General features: G+C 38.5%; 1 protein-coding gene and 1 pseudogene across 1 annotated transcript; both read right to left on the reverse strand.

Moving 5' to 3' along the window:
• Window positions 1-7,160: 7,160 nt before the first annotated feature.
• Window positions 7,161-8,743, reverse strand: LOC102744023 (olfactory receptor 2B8-like; annotated as a pseudogene).
• Window positions 8,744-20,147: 11,404 nt separating this feature from the next.
• Window positions 20,148-21,072, reverse strand: LOC102744321 (olfactory receptor 2W3-like). The gene has a single exon (XM_006736785.2). The coding sequence runs from the start codon at window positions 21,066-21,068 to the stop codon at window positions 20,148-20,150; it is 921 nt and encodes a 306-aa protein (XP_006736848.1). The 5' UTR covers window positions 21,069-21,072.
• Between the last annotated feature and the right edge of the window lie 3,332 nt (window positions 21,073-24,404).

Here is a 24,404-nt window from a genome sequence, read left to right on the forward strand (position 1 = left end):
AAAAATCAAAATGGGAGGAAAACTTCCAAACTCTTTTTATGAGGCCAGCATTACCTTGATCCCAAAACCAGACAAAGACCCTATCAAAAAGGAGAATTATAGACCAATATCCCTGATGAACATGGATGCAAAAATTCTCACCAAAATACTAGCCAGTAAGATCCAACAGTACCTAAAAAGGATTATTCACCATGACCAAGCCCATTTATACCTTGGCTGCAAGGGTGGTTCAATATCCACAAATCAATCAATGTGATCACTATACTAATAAAACAAAGTAAAAGAACTATATGATCCTCTCAATTGATGCAGAAAAAACATTTGACAAAGTACAGCAACCTTTCTTAATTCAAACTCTTTGCAGTGTAGGGAAAGAGGGAACATACCTCAAGATCATAAAAGCCATCTATGAAAAGCCCACAGTGAATATGATTCTCAAGGGGGAAAACAGAGCTTTCCCCCTAAGGTCAGGAACATGACAGGGATGTCCACTATCACCACTGCTATTCAACATAGTAATAGAAGTCCTAGCCTCAGCAATCAGACAACAAAAAGAAATAAAAGGCACCTGAATTGGCAAAGAAGTCAAATTCTCACTCTGCAGATGACATGGTACTCTATATGGGAAAACCCAAAAGACTCCACCTCAAAATTGTCAGGACTCACAGGAATTGAGCAATTGGCTATTGTGGCAGGATATAAAATCAATGCACAGAAATCAGTTGCATTTCTATACACTAACAATGAGACTGTAGAAAGAGAAATTGCACCCAAAACCATAAGATACCTAGGAATAAACCTAACCAAAGAGGCAAAGGATCTGTACTCAGAAAACCATAGACCACTCATGAAAGAAATTGAGGAAGACACAAAGAAATGGAAAAACGTTCCATGCTCAGGGATTGGAAGAACAAATATTGTGAAAATGTCTCTGCTACCTAGAGCAATCTACACACTCAAAGCAATCCCTATCAAAATACCATCAAGTGTTTCCCAGAGCTAGAACAAATCATCCTAAAATTTGTATGGAATCAGAAAAGACCCCGAATAGCCAAAGGAATGTTGAAAAAGAAAACCAAAATGGGTGGCATCACAATTCCGGACTTCAGGCTCTATTACAAAGCTGTCATCATCAAGACAGTATGGTACTGGCACAAAAACAGACACATAGATCAATGGAACAGAATAGAGAGCCCAGAAATGGACCCTCAACTCTATGGTCAACTAATTTTCAACAAAGCAGGAAAGAATATCCAATGGAAAAAGGAAAATTGGTGTTGGGAAAACTGGACAACCACGTGTAGAAGAATGAAACTGGACCATTTTCTTACAACATACACAAAAATAGACTTAAAATTGATGAAAGACCTAAATGTGAGACAGGAATCCATTGAAATCCTAGAGGAGAACACAGACAGCAACCTCTGTGACCTCAACTGCAGCAACTTCTTGCTAGACACATCTCCAAGGAAAGGGATACAAAGGCAAAAATGAACTATTGGGACTTCATCAAGATAAAAAACTTTTGCACAGCAAAGGAAGCAGTCAACAAAACAAAAAGACAACCAATAGAATGGGAGAAGATGTTTGCAAGTGACATATCAGATAAAGGGCTAGTATCCAAAATCTATAAAGAACTTATCAAACTTAACACCCAAAAAAACAAATACTCTAATCAAGAAATGGGCAGAAGACATGAACAGACATTTCTGCAAAGAAGACATACAAGGTCAACAGACACATGAAAAAAATGCTCCACATCCCTTGGCATCAGGGAAATACAAATCGAAATCACAGTGAGATACCACCTCACACCAGTCAGAATGGCTAAAATTAACAAGTTAGGAAATGACAGGTGTTGGCAAGGATGCAAAGAAAGGGGAACCCTCCTACACTGTTGGTGAGAATGCAAGCTGGTGCAGCCACTCTGGAAAACAGCATGGAGGTTCCTCAAAAAGTTGAAAATAGAGCTACCCTATGACCCAGCAATTGCACTACTGGGTATTTAACCTAAAGGTACAAATGTAGTGATCCGAAGGGGCACATGCACCCCATTGTTTATAGCTGCAATGTCCATAATAGCCAAACTATGGAAAGAACCCAGATGTCCATCAACAGATGAATAGATAAAGAAGAGGTGGTATATATATACAATTGGATATTATTCAGCCATCAAAAAATATGAAATCTTGCCATTTGCAATGATGTGCATGGAACTAGAGGGTGTTATGCTAAGTGAACTAAGTCAATCAGAGAAAGGCAATTATCATATGTGGAATTTAAGAAACAAAACAGAGGATCATAGGGGAAGAGAGGAAAAATTAAACAAGACGAAATCAGTGAGGGAGACAAACCATAAGAGACCTTAACTCTAGGAAACAAACTGAGGGTCGCTCGAAGGAAGGGAGGTAGGAGGATGGGGTAACTGGGTGATGCACATTAAGGAGGGCACATGATGTAACGAGCACTGGGTGTTATATAAGACTGATGAATCACTGACCTCTACCTCTGAAACTAATATGTTAATTGATTGAATTTAAATTTTAAAAAGTTCTAAAAAAAAAGAACCAGCTCTTAGTGTCATTGATTCATTCTACTGTTTTCTTTTTGTTTCTACATCTTTTATTTCTGTTCTAATCTTTATTATTTATCTTCTCCTGCTGGATTTAGGCTTTATTTGTGTTATTTTTCCAGCTCCTTTCCATGTGAGTTTAGGTTGTGTATTTGAGACTTTTCATGTTTCTTGAGGAAAGCCTGTATTGCTATATACTTCCCTCTTAGGACTGCCTTGAGGTATCCCACAGGTTTTGAACCATCATGTTTTCATTTTCATTTGTTTCCATGTATTTTTTAATCTCTTCTTTAATTCCCTGGTTAATGCATTCATTTTGTAGTGGATATTCTTTAACTTCCATGTATTTGTGGCCTTTCCAATTTTTTTCTTGTGGTTGACTTCAAGTTCCATAGTGTTGCAGGCTGAAAATATGCATGGTATGATCTCAATCTTTTTGTACTTGTTAAGGGCTGATTTGTGACCCAGTATGTTATCTATTCTGGAGAATGTTCCCTGTGAACTCAAAAATAATGTGTATTCTACTTCTTTAGGATGAAATGTTCTGAATATATCTGTTAAGTCGATCTGGTCCAGTGTGTCATTCAAAGCCCTTGTTTCCTTGTTGATCTTCTGCTTAGACGATCTGTCCATTGCTATAAGTGGGGTGTTAAAGCCCACTACTATTATTGTATTATTATCAATGAGCTTCTTTATGTTTATTATTGTATGTATGTATTTTGTTTATTACTGTATGCATTATATATACTTTGGTGCTCCCAAGTTGGGAACATAAATATTTACAATTGTTGGCTCTTCTTGATGGATAGATACCTTAATTATGATATAATGCCCTTCTTAATCTCTTTTTTCTTAATTTTTAAAATTTGTTTTGTAGTTTCAAGCTTTTATTTAAATTCCAGTTGGTTAACATACAATATAATATTAGTTTCAGAAGTAGAGTTTAGTGATTCATCACTTACATATAACACCCAGTGTTTTTAAAATGCCATTTACAACCACTCAAAATAAATGAAATATTTACATATATGCTTATTAAACATGTATAGAACTTATATGCTGAAAACTACAAACACTAATGAAAGAACTCAAAGAAGAAATAAATAAATTGAGGGGCATGCCACAGGGACAAACTATACTGCTTTTGCTGTCATAGAGATACACATAAGTTAAAAAATATAGAAGTGCCATTCTTTCCATCTCTGGATTGAAATTTGAATCACAAAGAGTGGGGTCAGTTTGTAGCTGGGATAATGCTAGAACATTCTCATTACTGTCAACTTGTCCAATGTCATAAATCTTTGCCTCTATGTTGTCTTCTAGGAGTTTTACAATTTCAGGTCTTATGTTTACATTTTAATCCTTTTCAAGTTAATTTTTGTGAGTGGTGTAATATAGAGCTCTAATTTCATTTCTCTGTATGTATTTACCCAGTTTTCACAGACTATGCTTCTCCATGAATATTCTTGACTCCTTTATCAAATATTAGTTGTGTGTACATGGGTAGGTTTATTTCTGGGCTGTTCATTCTGTTCCTTTGGTGTTTGTATCTATTTCTTCAGCCAGTACCATACTGTTTTGATTATTAGAGCTTTATAATATAGTTTGAATCAGGGAGTGGGATGCCTCCAGCTTTGTTCTTCTTTGTCAGAGTGGCTTTCTCTCACAAAACTTTTGTCCCCCTACAAAAATTGGGGACTTTTGTGGCTCCATACAGATTTTAGAATTGCTTTTTCTATATCTGTTGAAAATGCCTCTTGATTTTTGATAGGGATTGCATTGAATCTATCATGGATTTGAGTATTATAGACATTTTAGCAGTATTAATTCTTTCAATTCATGAATACAAGATATCTTAATTCTTCAATTTCTTTCATGAAATTCTTACAGTTTTAAGTGTACAGGTCTTTTGCCTTCTGGTTCAATTTTTGTTTTTGATGCTATTGTGAGTGGGATTAAACAAATCTTTTCATATATTTTCTGTTATTGTATAGAAAGGCAACTCATTTCTGTATGTTGAGTTTCTGTTTTGCAACTTTACTAAACTTTTTGATAAGATCTAACAGTTTTTTGGTGGTGTCTAGGATTTTCTATATATGAGATCATATATATAATTTCTAGGCAAAATGATTTTACTTCTTGTATTTTGACTAGATGCCTTTTATTTCTTTGCTTGCCTTATTGCTCAGGCTACAACTTCCAATACTGTGTTTTATATGAGCAGTAAAGGGGGACATCCTTGTTTTGTATCTGATCTTAGAGGAAAAACATTCCACCTTTTGCCATTGAGTATGTTAGACATGGGTTTGATATATATGGCCTTTATTATGTTGAGGTATATTCTTTCTACATCTATTTTCTTGAGTATATATATCATGAAAAGATGTTGTATTTTGTTAAATGTTTTTCTGCATCTATTGAGATAATCATATGGTTTTTATCTTTCATTCTATTAATGTGGTGTATCACATTTATTGATTTGTATAGCTGGTTCATCCTGTATCCCTGCTGTAAATCCTTCTTGATCATGGTGTATGAACCTTATAATGTGCTATTGAATTTGCTTTGTTGATATTCTGTTGAGAAATTTTGCATCTATATTCATCAGGGATATAGGTCTATAGGTTTCCTTTTTTTTTTTTTTTTCCTTTGTAGTATTTATCTGTGTTTGGTGTTAGGATAATGCTAATCTTATAAAATGAGTTTGGAAGTGTCCTTACTTTTCATTTTCTTGAAGAGTTTGAGAAGGATTGGTGCTAGTTGTTTTTTTAGATATTTGAGAGTGAAGGGGTAGGTACGTTTATATTAGACAAAATAGACTTTAAACCAAAAATGGTAACAAGAGACAAAAAACTTCATTATACAAAGGGGTCAATTCATCAAGAAGATATAACAATGGTAAATATATGGGACCCAACATGGGATCATCTAAACATATTAAACAAATGCTAACAGATATGAAGGGAGAAATAGACAGCATGGGGCTCCTGGGTGGCTCAGTCGTTAAGCATCTGCCTTCGGCTCAGGTCATGATCCCAGGACAAGCCCCACATGGGGCTCCCCGCTGGGCAGGAAGCCTGCTTCTCCCTCTCCCACTCCCCTTGCTTGTATTCTCTCTCTTGCTGTGTCTCTCTCTGTCAAATAAATAAATAAAATCTTAAAAAAAAAGAAATAGACAACATAATAATCATAGGGACTTCAATATTCTAATATTAACAATGGATAAATCATTCCAACAGAAAATCAACACAAAAATATTGGATTTGAGCCATACTTTAGACTAAAAAATTTAACAGAGATATATGGACCATTTCATCCAACAGCAGCAGAATGCACATTCTTGTCAAGCACACCAGGAACATTGTCCAGGAGAGATCACAAGATAATTTACAAAACAAGTCTTAGCAAATTTAAGAAGATTGAACTCATGCAAATATCTTTATTTGATCACAGTGGTATGAGACTAAAAATCATAACAAAAGGAAAGCTGAAATATTTCCAAATAGGAAAAAATAAATAACTCCCCCTTACCCCAAAAACAATGGGTCAAAGAAGACATCAAAGGGAAAACAAGAAATATCTTGAAAAAATGAAAATACAAACACTACTTACAAAAATTTATGGGGTGCTGCAAAATCAATCTAAGGGGAATGTTTACCACAATAAAAGCCTACATTAGGAAAATAATTTTCAGATAAATCTGACAATTGTCTACAAGTTCAGACCCTTTCACTAGTGTGAAATGCAGATTATCAGCTAGTGTTTATAAAAAATTTAGACAAGAGAGAACTTTCTGATGGGCTCTAGGTAGGCTCTAGAATGCAATACGTTCTATGTGGATTTTCTATAGTTGGCTCATTTCGAAGCCAACAAATTAATAATAAAAAGGAATACAGTTAACTTCTTTAAAACAAACAAAAAAATAACCTAACTTTACTCCTTTAAGAACTAGTAAAAAACAAATCTCAAAGTTAGCAGAAGGAAGGAAAGAACAAAGATCAGAATGGAAATATATGAAATAGAGACCAGAAAAACAACAGTGACTCAACCTGGAAGGAAGACGAGACCAGAACTCCCTGTACAAATGATCTTTGATTGAGGTCTTCAAAGGAAAGCCAGGTAAAGTGCATTCTTGTTGGCTAAATATCATGGATAGCAAAAACAGTTTAGATTCTACTAGTTCAGTACATTGGAAAGAAATCACATAGATCATCTGGAATATAAAGCCAGATCGAGTGTGAAAGGAACGCAAATCTTAATGTGCGTGTTTAGTATCATGGTATCTGTTAATATCTAGCTTATTTCAAATGTTTTAAAAGTAAATGATTTGACGTACAACAGGCATACAGAGAGTGGAAGTAGCATCAGTGTCAAGTTTGATGAATTTTCACACACTGTGTACCTTCTATAAATAGCATCCAGATCCAGAATTAAAATAGAAGCAGAATCCCAGTATTCTCCTCCCCCATTTCTCCTTTCAATCAGGACTCCCCTGAGAATCCATTATTCTGACTTCCAATACCACAGATTCCTTGGGCCTGTTTTGAGTTTTACATGAATAAAGAGTACATTGAATATAATTAAATTTGAGCAGTATTAACCATTTTGTATCTGGTTTCTTTCACTCAACATTGTGTTTGTGAGAATCATTCATGTTGTTTGTACTTACAATTTGTGTATTCTCATTATTGTAAAATATTCCAAGACATGACATTCCGTAGTTTATTTTTACATCGTCTTAAAACCCATATTCTCCCCACTAGAAGATTTAGATCCATGGGGACAGGGGTGTTTGTTTTGGTTGCTGATATATCCCTAGAACACTGCTTCTTACAGAGCAGGTGCTTTATGAGGACCTGCTGAATTATGTGAAAACTGGCTTCGAGTCACCCAGAAGTCCCTCCCCTGCACCAGCGCTTAGATCTGCAAGTCCTTCATTAGTTCCCTCTCAAGTCTGCAGTTGCCCTCAGCAGTCTCCTCAGTGCCCCCTTGACCTCCTTGTTCCCGAGTGTAAATGAGGGGATTCAGCCGGGGAGTCACCAGAGTTAGAACAGCGCAATGCTTTTGTTCACATCCTGTGAATAACTGGAGGAAGGCTGGAGGTACATGGAGATGAGTGTGCCAAAGAAGATGACCACCACCATCAGGTGGGAACCACAGGTTCCGAAGGCCTTCTGCCTCCCCTGGGCCGACTTTATCTTCAGAACGGCCTGGGTGATGTGGCCATAGGACACTAAGATGAGCGACAGGGGCACCACGAGGAAGAAGACACTGACCGTGAAGAGTTCAGGCTCGTTGATGGAGGTGTCGGCGCAGGCCAGCTTCAGCATCACGGGAACTTCTCAGAAGAAATGGTCCACCTGGTTTCTCCCGCACAGGGAAGAGTCATGGTCAGGGCCGTCTGTAGCACGGCGTTGCCAAACCCTGTGAGCCAAGCAGTTAGCACCCGCTGCAGGCAAAGATGCGGGTGCACGATGGCCAGGTAGTGCAGTGGGCGGACACACGGCGACGTAGCGGTCATAGGCCAGGACGGCCAGGAGCACACACTCCACGCACCCGAGCCCCAGGGCGATGAGGAGCTGGGTAACGCAGCCACCATAGGTGATGCTCTTGTCCCGCCCCTTGAGGTTGGCCAGCGTCTGAGGGACGGTGCAGGTGGTCAGACAAAGATCCATGAAAGAGAGGTTGGAGAGGAAGAAATACATGGAAGTGTGCAGGCAAGTGTCCATCCGAGACAGAAGTATAATCGTTCCATTGCCAAGAAAGCTCAAGAAGTAGACGATCAGGATGACCACAAAGGGAGGCGTCTGCAGCTGAGGCCTGTTGGAGAAGCCTAGGAGAAGGAATCCTGAGAGGGTGCTGTCATTCACTCTTTCCCTTGTGCTCTGCCTGGTCAAGAAGGGGGACTCCATTGTTTTATACTGCATGTTCCATCTACCTCTGTTTTCCTAGAGCCCGCAGTTAGTGTCTGGTTGGGAGCTGGAGAGGTTTGCACAGTGCCTTCCTTGTTGATGGGAAAGGGGGTGATAACTAGCCACTGGGCAGAAGCATCTTCCATGTTTAAGGCACTGCCGGAAAGGTCTGTGCATTTTCCCCCAGGAAGTCTCTGCGGTTGGCATGTTCATGATTTCTGTTGAATAGATGAGGGAACTGAGCGTGAAGGAGGTTCAGTCATTTTCCCAGGGAGACTCACCAGGGTTCAGATGGACTCTGAGACATGAACTCTTAACCACTAGGGACACTGTCTTTGCATGATGGCATGAATTCTGAAGGTAACTGTAGTTTCTCTGAAACTTAAATCTAATTGTTCTATTTGCAAATTTGCAGTGCCCCCATCCCTCTCTTTATTTTCCATCAAGAATTGAAATATATCACATTGGCTCCCCTACTTCTGTTTCCTGTAGAGAAAAATGTTTTCTGAAAATGCATAGATAGTAAAATTCAAGGGAAACAACATATTTTAATGTATAAACCTTTTTAATGTTATGTTAGTCACCATGCAGTTGAAACGTTTGGGAATGGGGCCTGAAATCATGGTTACTGATTGGGAAGTGCTATTGGAAATGATTGAAGAATTCATCATGTCCAATCTTCATGCTGCAGGAGGACGAATACTGAGTAATCATTACTGATACCAATTTCAGTAAAATCTCAGGAAATCACCAATCCAGTGTTTAGTTTTTCCTTCTGTCTTACATTACAACTCCCTTTAAAAATTTTTCAATTTAGGGCGCCTGGGTGGCTCAGTTGGTTAAGTGGCCAACTCTTGATTTTGGCTCAGGTCATGATCTCAGGGTTCTGGGATTGAGCCCCGTGCCATGGACTCCACCCTCAGTGGGGAGTCTCCTTCAGCATTCTCTCTCCCTCTCCCTGCCTTTCCCCCTGCTCCCTTGCTAAAATAAATAAATAAGTCTAAATAAAACAAAAAAATTTTTTTTCAAGGTAATGGAGCACAATATTTTTTCAACATCCCATTCTGTACTTGCATAAGTGCCAACCTTACAGAAATAATTTTGTTTTTTATTAAAATATTGGGCTTGTTTTTAGAAATTACCTCCCTCCCTTCCCCACACCCCATGATGCAAGTTTAATGGTAAATACAACCTAAACAAGAGTAATATCTCATAATATCATCATAGCCTGGAATAAAGCTTGGCATGTAGTAGGGTCACAAAAAAATCTTTGTTGAATAAATGAGAATATGGAAGATTAAGACCTGTAACAGTCTATTGAAAGTGAGTCTAGGGATAACAGAAATTCAGAGAGAATAGCAAAGCAAAGGAAATACTGAACAACGGATAATAGATAGCCTTGACTATTCAAACTGTAGGATTTTTTTTTTAAAAAACCTGTGTTGTATCTTTTGCAAATGTCACTTTTCTATTAGCAAAATCTATGACCAAGCAAAAGGATATTCAGCCACCTTTCTATTCTGCCTTTGCTATTGGATTCTCGGTCCCCTTCTCCTTTTTTTTTTTTTTTTAAAGATTTTATTTATTTATTTGACAGAGAGAGACACAGCAAGAGAGGGAACACAAGCAGGGGGAGTGGAGGAGGGAGAAGCAGACTCCCCGCTGAGCAGGGAGCCCGATGCGGGGCTCGATCCCAGGACCCCAGGATCATGACCTGAGCTGAAGGCAGACGCTTAACCACTGAGTCACCCAGGTGCCCCCCCCTTCTCCTTTTATTCCTAAATCCTTTCAGTGATTGTTTTGGTGGCTGTTTTACAGTGTTGCCAAAGAAACTAATTTGGCATAATAAGTTTCAGAATGCACCAAGTGGGAATCAGAATACTTGGGTTCTAGGTATAAATCTACCACTAATAAGTTTGACATTGTGAAGGCTGCTCTCCCCGCCGCCGCCCCCCCCCCCCCGCCCCAACCTGGCCTTCTCTCCTTCCAAATAAAGGAGGTGATGTTACTAGCTTTTAAGAAGAAATAAAAGACATAATGTATTTAGCTCTTTACTGAAATCTGGTAGTTTACATTTCAATAGATCCATTGTCTGGTTTCAAAGAAGTACCCATCAGTCCCTGCATGTTCTTTAGTGACAGCATGGTTCTTAATTTCTATTATCTTCCACATTATCAAGCCTTGATCCAAAATATCCAGAATCAGACAATGGGCATTAGTCAGAATTTGTTTTGTTACATGTTGTTGGGACTTACCTCTGCTTCTTCCCTCTCTCCTTGTGCTTTGAGGGTCAGTAAAGGGCTTCTCCAGGCCATCATGGTGCCCAGTGGAATCTCTTACAAGGTTTTCAAATAGACTGTTATTTCTCAGAGATCACTGACATACCTCATAACTCAGCCAAGAACACGATTTTCAATGACTTTGTTCTTCTCAGTGATGCACAGAAAGTGATCTGAACCAAGAAAGCATATATTCTGATAAGAAACGTGTAAAATTCATTGTAACTAGAAAAGGAGAATTAAATGGACATGGGCATTTTGTATAAATTTCAATATGTGGCACTATTTTCCTAGTCTTCCATAACAGAGTGCCACAAATTAGGTGGTTTAAGAGAACAGGAGGTTAGTGTCTTGTAGCTCAGGAAGACAGAAGTCCAAAATGAAGATCTTGGCAGAGCCTCTGAAGCCTGTAAGGAGAATACATCCTTGGACATTTGTAGCTTCTGGAGGTTTGTTTGCTGGCAGTTTGGGGTTCCTTGACTTGCAGCTGCAGCAGGTCATCTACTGCTTCCGTGGGCACATGGCGTGCCCCCTTGCCTGTCATCTCTTCTGTTCCTCTTATAAGAAATACCAGTCATATGGGATTAGAGAGTACCCCATTGAGTGTACCCTCATCCTAACTTGAACACATTTGTAAAGACCCTGTTTTCACATAAAGTCCCATTGACCTGAACTGGAGGTTAGGATTTCAATGCACTTGTGGGGGGAGGCGGCGGGAGGAGGTTGTGGGGGGACAAAATTCAACCCAATAATAGTATAACACAATTATGCCTGTCAAATTACAACAAATCTTTATTATAAATAGATGCCTACATGCAGTGGTAAGACCAAGATGCAGGTGTTAGTTCTATCTTATCTCAAGTTCTCTTATTCTTTAACCATATTGCAGAAGCCTACAGTAATAGGAAAAACAGATCCCCCTATGTGGCATGAATATCCAATGAAGACTTTTCTCCTATACACCCGTTTGTTACACTTTACAGATCTGAAACACAAACACAGATTGCACGCTTGTAAGATCTAGCACCTAGCATTTGGTTTGAGCTGGAAGAGAAAATACTGACATTCTTTCACTTCTCTAGTGAAGTGGTGTTCAGTCAATCTGGAGGTCAGATTTCTCTTCCACTTAGAACTTACTCTAAGGAAATAACAAACTCACCCACAGACACCACTTCTGCAGGTAACACCAACACCTTTTTGGGTCTAAGGAATCAGGAGCAAAGGGAACAACCCCAGCTCCTTTTAGGAGCATTTGAATGTGTATTAAGGTAAGAATATGGCATCTTCTTCCAAGGAAGATTATCAAAGATTACAGATATCCAACCACCTCCTGGAAGAAGCAAGATAGCCTTTGAAGGATCAGTACAGTCCTATAACACTGAGACTGGCACATTAAGGGCAAGGTGAATGTCTGCAGATGAAAGTTCATGACTGCTGGTCCCCATGAATGCTAATGCACTCAGTGGTTGCCAAGTGGTGTGTGGTTATGAAATTGTAGACAAGTGTTAGGGGATGAAACAGAACAGAATCCTTAGAATAAACCCAGATTCATGTATTTAAAATATCTCAACCTTGGAGAGGATGATCCCTGAAAATGGTGAATCTCAAAGGCAAGGGAAGTCAAAATTTCTCCTCACTCAGTCTCTGTTAAAGGTTACCAATTCTCTTTACAACTAATGTTAGCATACGTTATCTCATCCCCAGGGTTTACCCAGGAAGATTGTCCACTCATTTCCAAGTGTTTTGGGGCATAAGAGGAAGGATAAATTAGAGTGGACAACTGAGTCTGCAGCTAAACACAAGCTGGAATCTATGAATTCTATGGAATCTGCCCATGAATAAAAGGGCTAATATAACATCTGTTATATTATATCACCAAAGTCAAAGTACATGCTTTAGGGACTCAGGATGTGTTTATTTTTAGTGGTCCCAGGAGTGTCCTGCCCCATGTAACTCATTGACCTCAGTTGAAGTATTCAGAGTTTGGCTCCCCAAAGGCAGCCAAAGAGGAAGGCTCTGGAGAGGTGACATCAACAGGTAGTCAATCTCTTCCTGCCAAACTGATAAGGAGTGAAACTATTGTCTCTACTTAACTTCCATTTACCAATCCCATTTCATAGTATTGGTTACAATATTTTTTGCTATTCTTCAAATTCCTTTTCTAAATTGAGATACAATTGTCATTATAACATTGCATTAGTTTTAGGCATACAATGTAGTGATTCAATTCTTGTATATATTGTGAAATGATCACCACAGTAAGTCTGGTTAACATCTATGCTGCACATAGTTACCTTTTTATTCTTGTGAGGAGAACTTTTAGGATCTATTCTCTCAGCAATTTCCAAATATACAGTATAGCATTATTAAGTATAGTTCCCATGCTGTACATTACATCTCCAGGGCCAGTCTTTAGATTCTCCATCCAAATATTCAGGACTGTCAGCTTTTCCTACTTAAAAGAGGAAATTTCTGTGCCTGTCCCCCCTCATGTTAGTTATAATCTTTCTTTTTTATGACTCACTAAAGAAAATTATTTTCCAATGGTGCAATCAACTCCATTAACTTCTAACTTTTTTGGGAACTTTTTACTCAGTTACCTTAATCTGTTCTTTCTTCAGCTTCTTATATCCCATTATCTGTTTGTTCATTGTCTAAAAATATGCTCCTCTATCCTATCAGAAAAATAAAATTAGGATGAAACTCTCCTCCTGCCCCACTGTCTTCTAGCTATCCCCTTTGTTAATTTCATCTTTTTGACTGGACACAGAGTGTCCATATTTTTTCTTCTCCCATCAACACTTCTAAATGCTCTTTTGCCATCCTCCTCTACCACTCTGGTGAAGCTGCTTTCTGTAAAATCTTTAATATTCTTCCATTACACAAAGTAGATGAGCTCACCGTCCTCTTACTTGGTATAATATGGCATTGATGATATTTCCCTCCTTCATGAAATTATGCGATCCATTGACTTCTCTCTGTTTTTCTATTATTTCTTGGGCCCTTGATTCTCAGTTCTTTCTCATTGAGCACAAACTTTAATGTTTTGATTTCCCAAGATTCCATCCTTGGCTCTCCTCTCTCCACACTGTTCCTGAGATACTTTGTGACTTCCATGGAGTGAACTACCATCTATTTATAAGATAAATCTCCAATCCATATCCACAGTTTAGACCCTCTCTTGAGTTCCATACTAAAACAAATAGAATCTTGGCTATATACACAGGGATTATTTGTGAACTCTAAAATTTCCATGGTTTTACAATCTGATGTATCATGGTCTGAAAGCAGCTGCTGTTCTGCATGTCAGATTTTCAGAATCTCAATACCAATCTCAATCTCAACAACCTCAGTGAGAACCCCCTGAATTATTCTTGATTCTTCCCTCTGTTTTTGTCCAAACACTGAACCTATGCCTTGTTATTCTCTCTGACATATTTTTTAGAATACATTCACTGTCCAGCACACATTTTCGATTTGTTATCAATGTGTTAGTTCAGATCTTTTTACCCTTGCCCGAACCACTTAATTCATTTCCTAAGAGATCCTCCAACCACACCAACTCTAAGCTTCTACAGCATTTTCTGAATTATTTTTCCTAAAACTGACACAAACACCTAATTCCTTGCTTAAAAATAGTCTTGGCAACCACTGTCTACAAGATTAAATAAAAAGCATACCTGTAATATATAAATCTGTGTTTATTCTATGGATCCTGTAGTTGTGGGAACAAACCTGCAATGTATTAATCACTGGATACACCTTTTCAGTTTGGGGCCAACATTCTATTATGCATTTATTATTATATTATTTTGCTTCATTTGAAAGGTATTACCTTGTCCTATTTTCCCACACATCATATTCCATTACTAATTCAAGACTTTGCTCAGAGATCATGGTCTTTTTTTAATGTTATATTTGAATGAGTGGTTTTTATTATGCAAAAAAATTCACATCGCCAATATATAAATTTTTGTTCTAATGGTTCTTAAACATGGGGACTATATCCACTGTTTGTTAGTGAAAACATCAGTTTCAGGTCTTCCAATGCAGTCCTTTCCACCCCCTCTCAGCTTTATTAAGGTATAATTGACAAATAAAACTAAGAGTTTTGAAGTGTGCAACATGTTATACATATACCTTGTGAAAGGACTTCCCCATCGAGTTAATTAACACATCCGTCATCTCACATATTTATCTTCTTGTGTGTGTGAGAACATTTAAGTTCTATTCTCTTAACGAATTTCAATTATACAATACAATGTTATCAATGATAGACATCGTGCTGTATATTAGATCCTCAGAACTTATTCATCTTATAACTGAAAGTTTGTACCCTTTTACCAACTTTTCTTTATTTCCAACCCCCCCACCCCGCCCAGCAATTCCCCAGCCCCAGGCAAACACTTTTTAATTCTGTTTTTATGAGTTGTACTTTTTTTTCCTTACGTGTGAGGGATACCATGCAGTATTTGCCTTTGTCTGTCTGGCTTATTTCTCATGGCGTAACATGCTCCAGGTACACCCATGTTTTCATGAGTGACAGGATTTCCTCCTTTTTAAAGGCTGAATAATATTCCATTTTATGTATATGCTACAATTTCTTTTTTTTAAAGATTTATTCATTTATTTGTTTATTTTAGAGAGGGGAGGGGCAGAGGGAGAGAAAGAATCTCAGGCAGACCCCTCACCAAGTGGGCAGCCTGGCACAGGGCCTAATCCCACAGCCCTGAGATCATGACTTGAGCTGAAACTAAGAGTCAGACGCTTAACTGACTGAGCCACCCAGGCACTCCATACCACAGTTTCTTTATGGATTCATCCACTGGTGAATACTTAGGTTGTTTCCATACCTTGGGACTGTGAATAATACTGCTATGAACATGGGAGTAAGATATGTCTTTGAGATAATGAGTCATTTCCTTTGGATAAATACCCAGAAATGGGATTGCTGGATCATAGGGTAGTTCTACTTTTATTTATTTGAGGAACCTCCATACTATTTTCCATAGTGTCTGCACCAATTTATATTCCCACCAACAGGGTACAGGGGTTTCCTTTCTCCACATCTTAGCCACCACTTGCTGTCTCTAGTCTTTTTTTTTTTTTTTAAAGATTTTATTTATTTATTTGACAGAGAGAGACACAGTGAGAGAGGGAACACAAGCAGGGGAAGTGAGAGATGGAGAAGCAGGCTTCCCACGGAGCAGGGAGCCCGATGCGGGGCTCGATCCCAGGACCCCGGGATCATGACCTGAGCCGAAGACAGACGCTTAACGACTGAGCCACCCAGGTGCCCCTGTAGTCTTTTTGATAATAGCTAACAGGTGTGTCCATTGATGGGTGAATGGATAAAGCAGATGTGGTATGTATATACAATGGAATATTATTTAGCCATAAAAAAGGAAATCTTGCCATCAGCAACAATATCGATGAACTTTCAGGGTATTATGCTAAGTGAAATAAGTCAGAGAAAAACAGACAAATACCATATGATCTCACTTATACGCAGAACTTAAAAACAAACAAAAATGAGCTCATAGATACAGAGAACAGATTTAACAGATTGTTGGTCGCCAGGTGGGGAGGGTGGGGGTGAGCATAATGGGTGAAAGGGGTCAAAGGTACAAACTTTCAGTTATAAAATAAGTGTCATGAGGGTGTGATGTACAGCATGGTGACAATAGTTAATAATACTGTATTGCATATTTGAAAGCTGCTAAGAGAGTAAATGTTAAAATTTCTCATCACAAAAATAATTTATTAACTATGTACAATGATGGATGTTAACTAGATTTATTGTGGTGATCATTTTGCAATATATACAAACATCAAATCATTATTTTGTACACCTGAAACTAATATAATGTTATGCCAATTATATCTCAATAAAAAACCAAGAGAATTATTTTTAAAAGGCTATCAGAGACAGAGAAAGTTATAAAAGCATCCTGAGAAAAAGAGCAGATCATCTACAATTCTCAAGTTTTCTCAGACCACAGTGTGGATTTTGGCTGCAAATACACACATTGGCATACTTGAAGTTACAAATTTTCAGGAGAAAGCCTTCTCCTCACCCACCAGCCACTCAATTATTCTCCCAAGTCAAGAGGAGCAAGTTTTTTTTCTGTCTTCTGCACTATGGGTACATTTCTTATGCATCCTTCCCCCAAGGTGGTAGCCTTTTGAGGCCCCAGCTTTGTGTGATGGTCTCTTGTCAGAATTCCCCTACTTTAGTGGGCCATGTAGGTATAGAGGGATTTCTAGAAAGAGATACATGTCTTATTATTTGCATATTACATAATCATTTTCATAAGAAAGATACAGGATAATAAACTTTTATTCATTCAATCAGCAAGTATTTATTGAGTGTCTATTACATGCTAAGGCCTGAACGATTTTGATTGCTGAGGATTTCAAATGAAGGCAGAGATAGAAGCCAAGGATGTTGCTAATGTTTTCAGTCTTTGTAAATATTCTTTCTGTTGGAGGAAAAAGATGAATTGAGACAAAAATATTTTGCTTTACAGAAGTTGAGTTTGATTTATAAAAGTTAAATTTGTTCAGCACATAGATATGATTTTGGTGAGAAAATAATTGGAAATATAATGGCTGGTGTTTGGAATCAATTTTTAGCATGGAATTTGGATATGTGGATTATTGGCATAAGAGAGAAAAAATGAAGCAATGTGAACTGTCTGATGGGAGTGACTGTGGACAGGAAAGTGAAGGTCTCCAGTGATAGAAACACCTTCTGAGTTGAAAAGTAAAGTTGTCCTTATCCTGCTTTACTCCAGAAAATCTCTTTTTTTGCATTCTTTTAAATGACCTTTACTGCTTTTCTGCATGGATACAAAAGGATACTAGTTAATATGGTATCTAGCCCATAATCATGCTTAATATGCTTTTTAAGAAAAAAGATATACATAAACATCTCCAATAAAAAGAAAACAATACAATACAATTATTTGGTTAACTTTTATCTTATGCTTTGCTCCAAAGCTATGTCTAGCAATGCCCACTTGAAATTTTTAATTGATAAAGTAGCCATTTTAAGGGTTTGCCAGGATAAGACCATTATTCTTAAGGTGAATCAGAGTGAGAAGACACTTTTGAATTTCTTTCTTTTTTATTAAGATTTTATTTATTTATTTATTTATTTATTTATTTAGAGAGAATGCTAGTAGGGGGAGGAGCAGAGGCAGAGGCAGAGGGAGAATCTCAAGCAGACTCCCCGCTGAGCACAGAGCCTGGCCCAGGGACTCGATCTCATGACCCTAAGATCATGACCTGAGCCAAAACCAAGAGTCAAACGCTCAACTGACAGAGCCACTCAGGCACCCCTTGAATTTATTTCTAAGTGAAAATTAATCACTTTTAACTTTGCACAACCCCCACAAGGCTTGTGGCGGCACATACATGGCTTCCATATTCGTTTTTATTATTGTGACTTTTAACAATCCCTTCAATAAAATTTGTTCTTAAAAAGTGAGGACACTTAATTGAGGAGGGCACGTTCTGCATGGAGCACTGGGTGTTGTGCACGAACAATGAATCATGGAACACTTCATCTAGAACTAATGATGTAATGTATGGGGATTAACATAAGAATAAAAAAATAAATAAATAAATAAAAAAAGTGAGGACACTTACACTCATCCTGATAAATTCAGGCATTTATGTTAAAATCTTAGCTCTGCTATATTTCTCAGCCATAAAAAGGAATGAGATCTTTTTAAAAAATATTTTTTAAATGTAAGTATAGTGGACACATGATGTTAAATTAGTTTCCGATGTACAACATAGTGATTCAATTTATTTATACATTATGCTATGCTCACAAGTGTAGCTACCATCTGTCACCATACAACTTTATTACAATATCGTTGACTATATTTCCTATGCTGTACCTTTCATCCCCATGACTTAAAAAAGAATGAGATCTTGCCATTTGCAACAACATGGATGGACCTAGGGGGTATTATGCTAAGTGAACTAAATCAGACAGAGAAAGACAAATACTAGATGATTTCACCTAAATGTGGAATCTAAAAAACAAAACAAATGAACAAACAAACCAGAAACAGAACTCATAAATACAGAGGACTGGTGGTTGTCAGAGGGGAAGGGGGTGGGGGCATGGGTGAAATAGGTAAAGGGGATTAAGAAGTCATAAAATAAATAAGTCATGAAAATGGAAAGTACAGCATAGGGAATAGAGTCAGTAATATAATAATGTTGTATGGTGACTACCCTTATGGTGAGAGGACTGAGTAATGTATGGAATTGTTGAATCCATCCTATGTTGTACACCTGAAACTAATATAACATTTTATGTCAACTATACTTCATAATATAATAATAAAAATATGTAATATAATGATAAAAAATTTTAGCTCCACTATTCGTGGTCTCTTTGATTATAAATATGCTTCACCCTGCCTCAGTTTCCTAATCTGTCAATGAAAGGATCTGGAATGGATTGTTTGTTTTCAAACTTAAATCCATGTTAAAACTACATGAGGCATTTTTTCTTTTTTAAGATTTTATTTATTTGACAGAACAAACAGGGGGGGAATGGGAGAGGGAGAAGCAAGCTCCCTGCTGAGCAAGGAGCCCAATGTGGAGCTCAATCCAAGAATCCTGGGATCACAACCTGAGCTAAAGGCAGACATTAACCAAGTGAGTCACGAGGCGCCCCCTACAAGACAGTTTTTCAACACAAATATTTCCAGACTTACTAAAATGAGAGCCTCAGTGGTTGGGACTTGAGAATCTATATTCAAAACAAACAAAATATCTGTCCAGATCATTTTAATACAGCTGACCATGAAAGAAAGCAGAGCTCAAATAATTTAAATATCATAGGCTGTGTTTAGGGTAATGGCTCTATCTTCCCCAGACAGTGAAATTTAAAGATATCAGAAGACAAAAAGTATTGTATTTTGGCACTCCACTGGCTCAATTCTGTTATAAAAATGACAATTACACAAAATACCAATGAGAAAAAAGATCATCATATGATTTTATTTGGGCATAACTTCAGTCACTCCACAATACTGAAGCATTTATTCATAGTTTTGTTGGATTTTAATTACATGTGACCAACTTGGAAAGGAGGAGGAAAGATGATTTGAAGGGTAGACATAAGATATTATGCAAATTAAAATTTATGTCTAACCTAGTTTATCATCAGCATCATATTGGGGCTTTATAATATATATTCCTGAACTCCATCCCTGGAAATTTTTACTGGGTAGGTTGGAGGGTTTAAATGAATTCTAAAAAATAAATAAATAAATAAATTCTAAAATAACACTTCAAGAATTATTTATTTCTGGTAACTAAATAAAAGAAGCAGACTTCGGAAAAGTCACAGTCACCTTACTTTCTGGACACAAGCCTCCTCAGGGCACCATTTACATCCTTGTTTCTCAGTGTGTAGATGACAGGGTTCAACATGGGGGTCACCAAGTTGTAGAAGAGCGTAAGGAATTTCCCTTGGTCCTGAGAAGAATGATTTCCTGGTTGCATATACATATAGATAATATTCCCATAAAACAAGGAGACCACGGTGAGGTGGGACCCGCACGTGTTGAAAGCTTTCCTTCTTCCCATGGCCGACTTCATGCTCAGCACCACTAGGGCAATGTAGCTATAGGAGACGAGGATGAGCCCCAGGGGCACCAGGACAATCATTACTGATAAGATGAAAACCGTGCTCTCCACAGCCACAGTGTCCACACAGGCAATTTTTATCAGAGCTGGCATCTCACATAGGAAATGTTTCACCTTACATCTTCCACATCGTGGCAGCCTCATGGTCACCAGAGACATAGCCAGGGAGTTGAGGAGCCCGACACCCCAGGCCACAGATACCAGCTTCCAACAAAGCTGAGGGTGCATAATGATGGAATAGTGGAGGGGCTTGCAGATTGCAGTGAAGCGGTCATAAGCCATGACTGCCAGGAGGACACATTCTGTGCCACCCAGACCCAGGAACATGAATAGCTGGATGGCACAACCTGTGTAACTGATGGTCTTGTCTGGGCCACCCAAGTTGAAAAGCAGCTGGGGGATGGAACTGGTGGTAAAGCAGAGGTCTAGGAAGGACAGATTGGTAAGGAAGAAGTACATGGGTGTGTGGAGGCAGGGGTCCAGGCAGGATATCAAGATAATGATGATGTTGCTTACCAAGGTCACAAGGTAGAAGATGAGCACAAACACAAAGAGGGTCTGCTCTAGCTGGGGTCTGTCTGAGAAACCCAACAAGATGAACTGTTCCTGGCAGCTCTGGTTGGTCATGACAGTGGACCATCAGTAGAGGCCTGCAAGGAAGCAGATAGGAACACAATTCACTCTTACTGAAGTAGGCTAAGGGACTAAGACCAGAGTAATAACAAGTGCAAATAATTAAGTAAGATTTCAATATACTATGCCCATATAGATTGTACATTTTAGGAAGAATATCTCTTTTTATTAGCTTCTTTTGTTTCTTTTTGGATACCAAAAAAAAAGTAGAGATCCTTGTAGAATTTTTGGAAAACACAGACATCTATAAAAGATAGGAAAAGGGTTTTCTGGAGGCAAGATGGTGGAAAAGTAGGGGACCTCATTTCACCTGGTACCTTGAATTTAGCTAGATAACTATCAAGTTATTCTGAACACCTATGACTTCATCCTGAGATGTAAGAAAAGAATTGCTGGAATTCTACAAATAGAAAAGCAACCACTTTTTGCAAGGGAGGAGGCATGGAAAAGTGAATCTGAGGGGATATATTGGAAGATAAATGGCAGGGGGAGGGAGACTTCATAAGCCAGCTACTGGAAAGTGATATAGCCCCAGAGCACAAAATCAGAAACTTTAGAAGTCTACTCCAGTGAGGGATGTCCCTGCCTAAAAGGTGCTTAGGTGGTGAAGTGGGGCAGAATCCTAGGTGGGACAGTGTGGTCTCAGTATCCTTGAAGTCACAGGAAGACTGGGGCTGCCTGAGCCAGCAGAGTTCCCAAGCATTGGAACAGAGAAACTGGTTATGGTCAGTGAGCCTAAGAGGGACTTCTCAGCTCCATTTGCAATAAACCTCCAACTGTGGCTGATCAGGCAACAGGTCTCCCTGCAGGGACCCTGCAAAGGACAGAAACAGGAGGACCCTCCACCTTTCCCTGGGAGGGGCAGCATGGGTGCAGGCACAACTGGGTGACTGCTCTCCATGAGGGGGCCCTACAAAGGGCAGAAATATAGGGACCCTCCACCTTTCCCCAGGAGGATTGGTGTGGGCATACACCACGGGAGTCTGCAGAGTTTGGTGCACACAAAAGTGAAAACTGCTTATCCCCTAGGGTTTACTGAAGAGAGGGGACTGCGAGCTCTTGGCTCTGGGGCTGGAGATTGGGTGTGTCCATTTTTATTTTCAACCACCAAATGAGTGAGGAAAGCCTTGAGGGAAAAAAGCCACGTAGAACAACCAGAAGCAGCTCACACGGATCTTGGCCCCCTGGCAAGGGGCTGTGCAACTCTGCCCAGACAAAGACACCTGATAATCAGTGCAATAGGCCCCTCTCCCAGAAGACCAGCTGAAATAACAGATGAATACCAAGTTTACCAAGCACACAAGACTCCAAAACTCTAGTGCTACGGGAAAATAGTATATAGAATTCGAGGTTTTCCCTCATGATTCATTTATCTTTAAGTTTTAAATTTTCCTTTTCTTTTTTTCTTTTTTCCTTTTCAACTGGTTTCTTATTTTATCAACTCTTTGTTTTTAACTTTCATTTTTTTTTACATTTACATTTCATAGATATATTCTTCATTTTTGGCTTCCTTTCACTGTATTCAATTTTATTTTTTCTATATATATAAGTTTTGCTTTCTTTACAATTTTGGGATTCAGTGTCTTCTAACAAACTAAAATACACCCAGGGCCAAGTGGATTACCCTGTTTTGTCCACCTGGGAGATTATATTCTCTCCCTCCCTGCCTTTTTTTCTTTTTCTTTTCTTTTTTAGTTTCTGACCTCTTCAGATTTGTCTAGTGTGTATTTCTCTTGGGTCGTGGCTGATATTTTTTACTTTGTTCTATCATTCATCCATTCTTCTCTGGGCAGAATGACTAGAAGGAGGAACTCAGAACAAAAGAAAGAACCAGAGGTAATACTCTGCCACAGATCTAATTGATATGGATGTAAGTAAAATGTCAGAGCTGGACTTCAGGATAACAATTATAAAGTTACTAGCTGGGCTTGAAAAGAGCATAAAATACACTAGAGAATCTCTTAGTGCAGAAATAAAATCTAATCAGGCCAAAATTAAAAATGCTTTAACTGAGATGTAGTCTAAATTGGATGCTCTTAAAGGTAGGGTAAATTAATCAGAAGAGAGAGTAAGAGACATAGAGGACACAGAAGACAAATTGATGGAAAGGAAGAAAGCTGAGGAAAAGAGAGAAAAACAACCAATGGGCCATGAGGGGAGGCTTCAAGAAATCAGTGATAACATAAAGCAAAACAATATTAGAATTATTGGGGGTAGAAACATTTAGCTGGCAGCAGATGTATCCACAGAGACCTGGCAGGCCAGAAAGGACTGGCATGACATACTCAGGATACTAAATGAAAAAATAATGCAGCCAAGAATGCTTTATTCAGTAAGGCATTCAGAATAGAAGGAGAAATAAAGCGCTTCCAGGACAGACAGCAATTAAAAGAGTATGTGATCACTAAACCAGCCCTGCAAGAAATATTAAAGGGGATCCTGTAAGTGAAGAGAGAGCCCAAAAGTAACATGGATCAGAAAGAAACAGAGACAATCTACAGAAACAGGGACTTTACAGGTAATACAATGGCATTAAATTCATATCTTTCAGTAGTTACTCTGAATGTAAATGGGCTAAATGCTCCAATCAAAAGACACAGGGTACCAGATTGGATAAAAAAGCAAGACCATCAATATGCTGTCTACAAGAGACTCATTTTAAACCTAAAGACACCTCCAGATTGAAAGTGAGGGGGTGGAAAACCATTTATCATGCTAATGGACATCAAAAGAAAGCTGGGGTAGCAATTCTCATACCAGACAAATTAGATTTTAAACCAAGGACTATAATAAGGGATGAAGAGGGACACTATATCATACTTAAAGGGTCTATCCAACAAGAACATCTAACAATAATAAATATTTATGCTCCTAACTTGGGAGCAGCCAATTATATAAACCAATTAATAACCAAATTAAAGAAACACATTGATAATAATACAATAATAATAGGAGACTTCAACATCCCACTCACAGCAATGGGCAGATCATCTAAGCAGAAGATCAAAAAGAAACAAGGGCTTTGAATGACACACTGGACCAGATGGACCTCACAGATATATACAGGAGCATTCCATCCTAAAGCAACAGAAAACACATTCTTCTTGAGTGCACATGGAACAGTCTCTAGAATAGATTACATACTGGGTCACAGATCAGATCTCTACTCAAATCTCAAAAGATTGGGATTATTCCCTGCATATTTTCAGACCACAGTGCTTTGAAACTAGAACTCAATCACAGGAGGAAATTTGGAAGGAACTCAAACACTTGGAGGTTAAAAATCATCCTACTAAGGAGGGAAAGATGGCGGAGGAGTAGGGGACCCTA

The sequence above is a fragment of the Leptonychotes weddellii genome, chromosome 8 (genome assembly GCF_054177405.1).
Source record: "Leptonychotes weddellii isolate Sample4059 chromosome 8, ASM5417740v2, whole genome shotgun sequence".
Classification (NCBI taxonomy): Eukaryota; Metazoa; Chordata; class Mammalia; order Carnivora; family Phocidae; genus Leptonychotes; species Leptonychotes weddellii.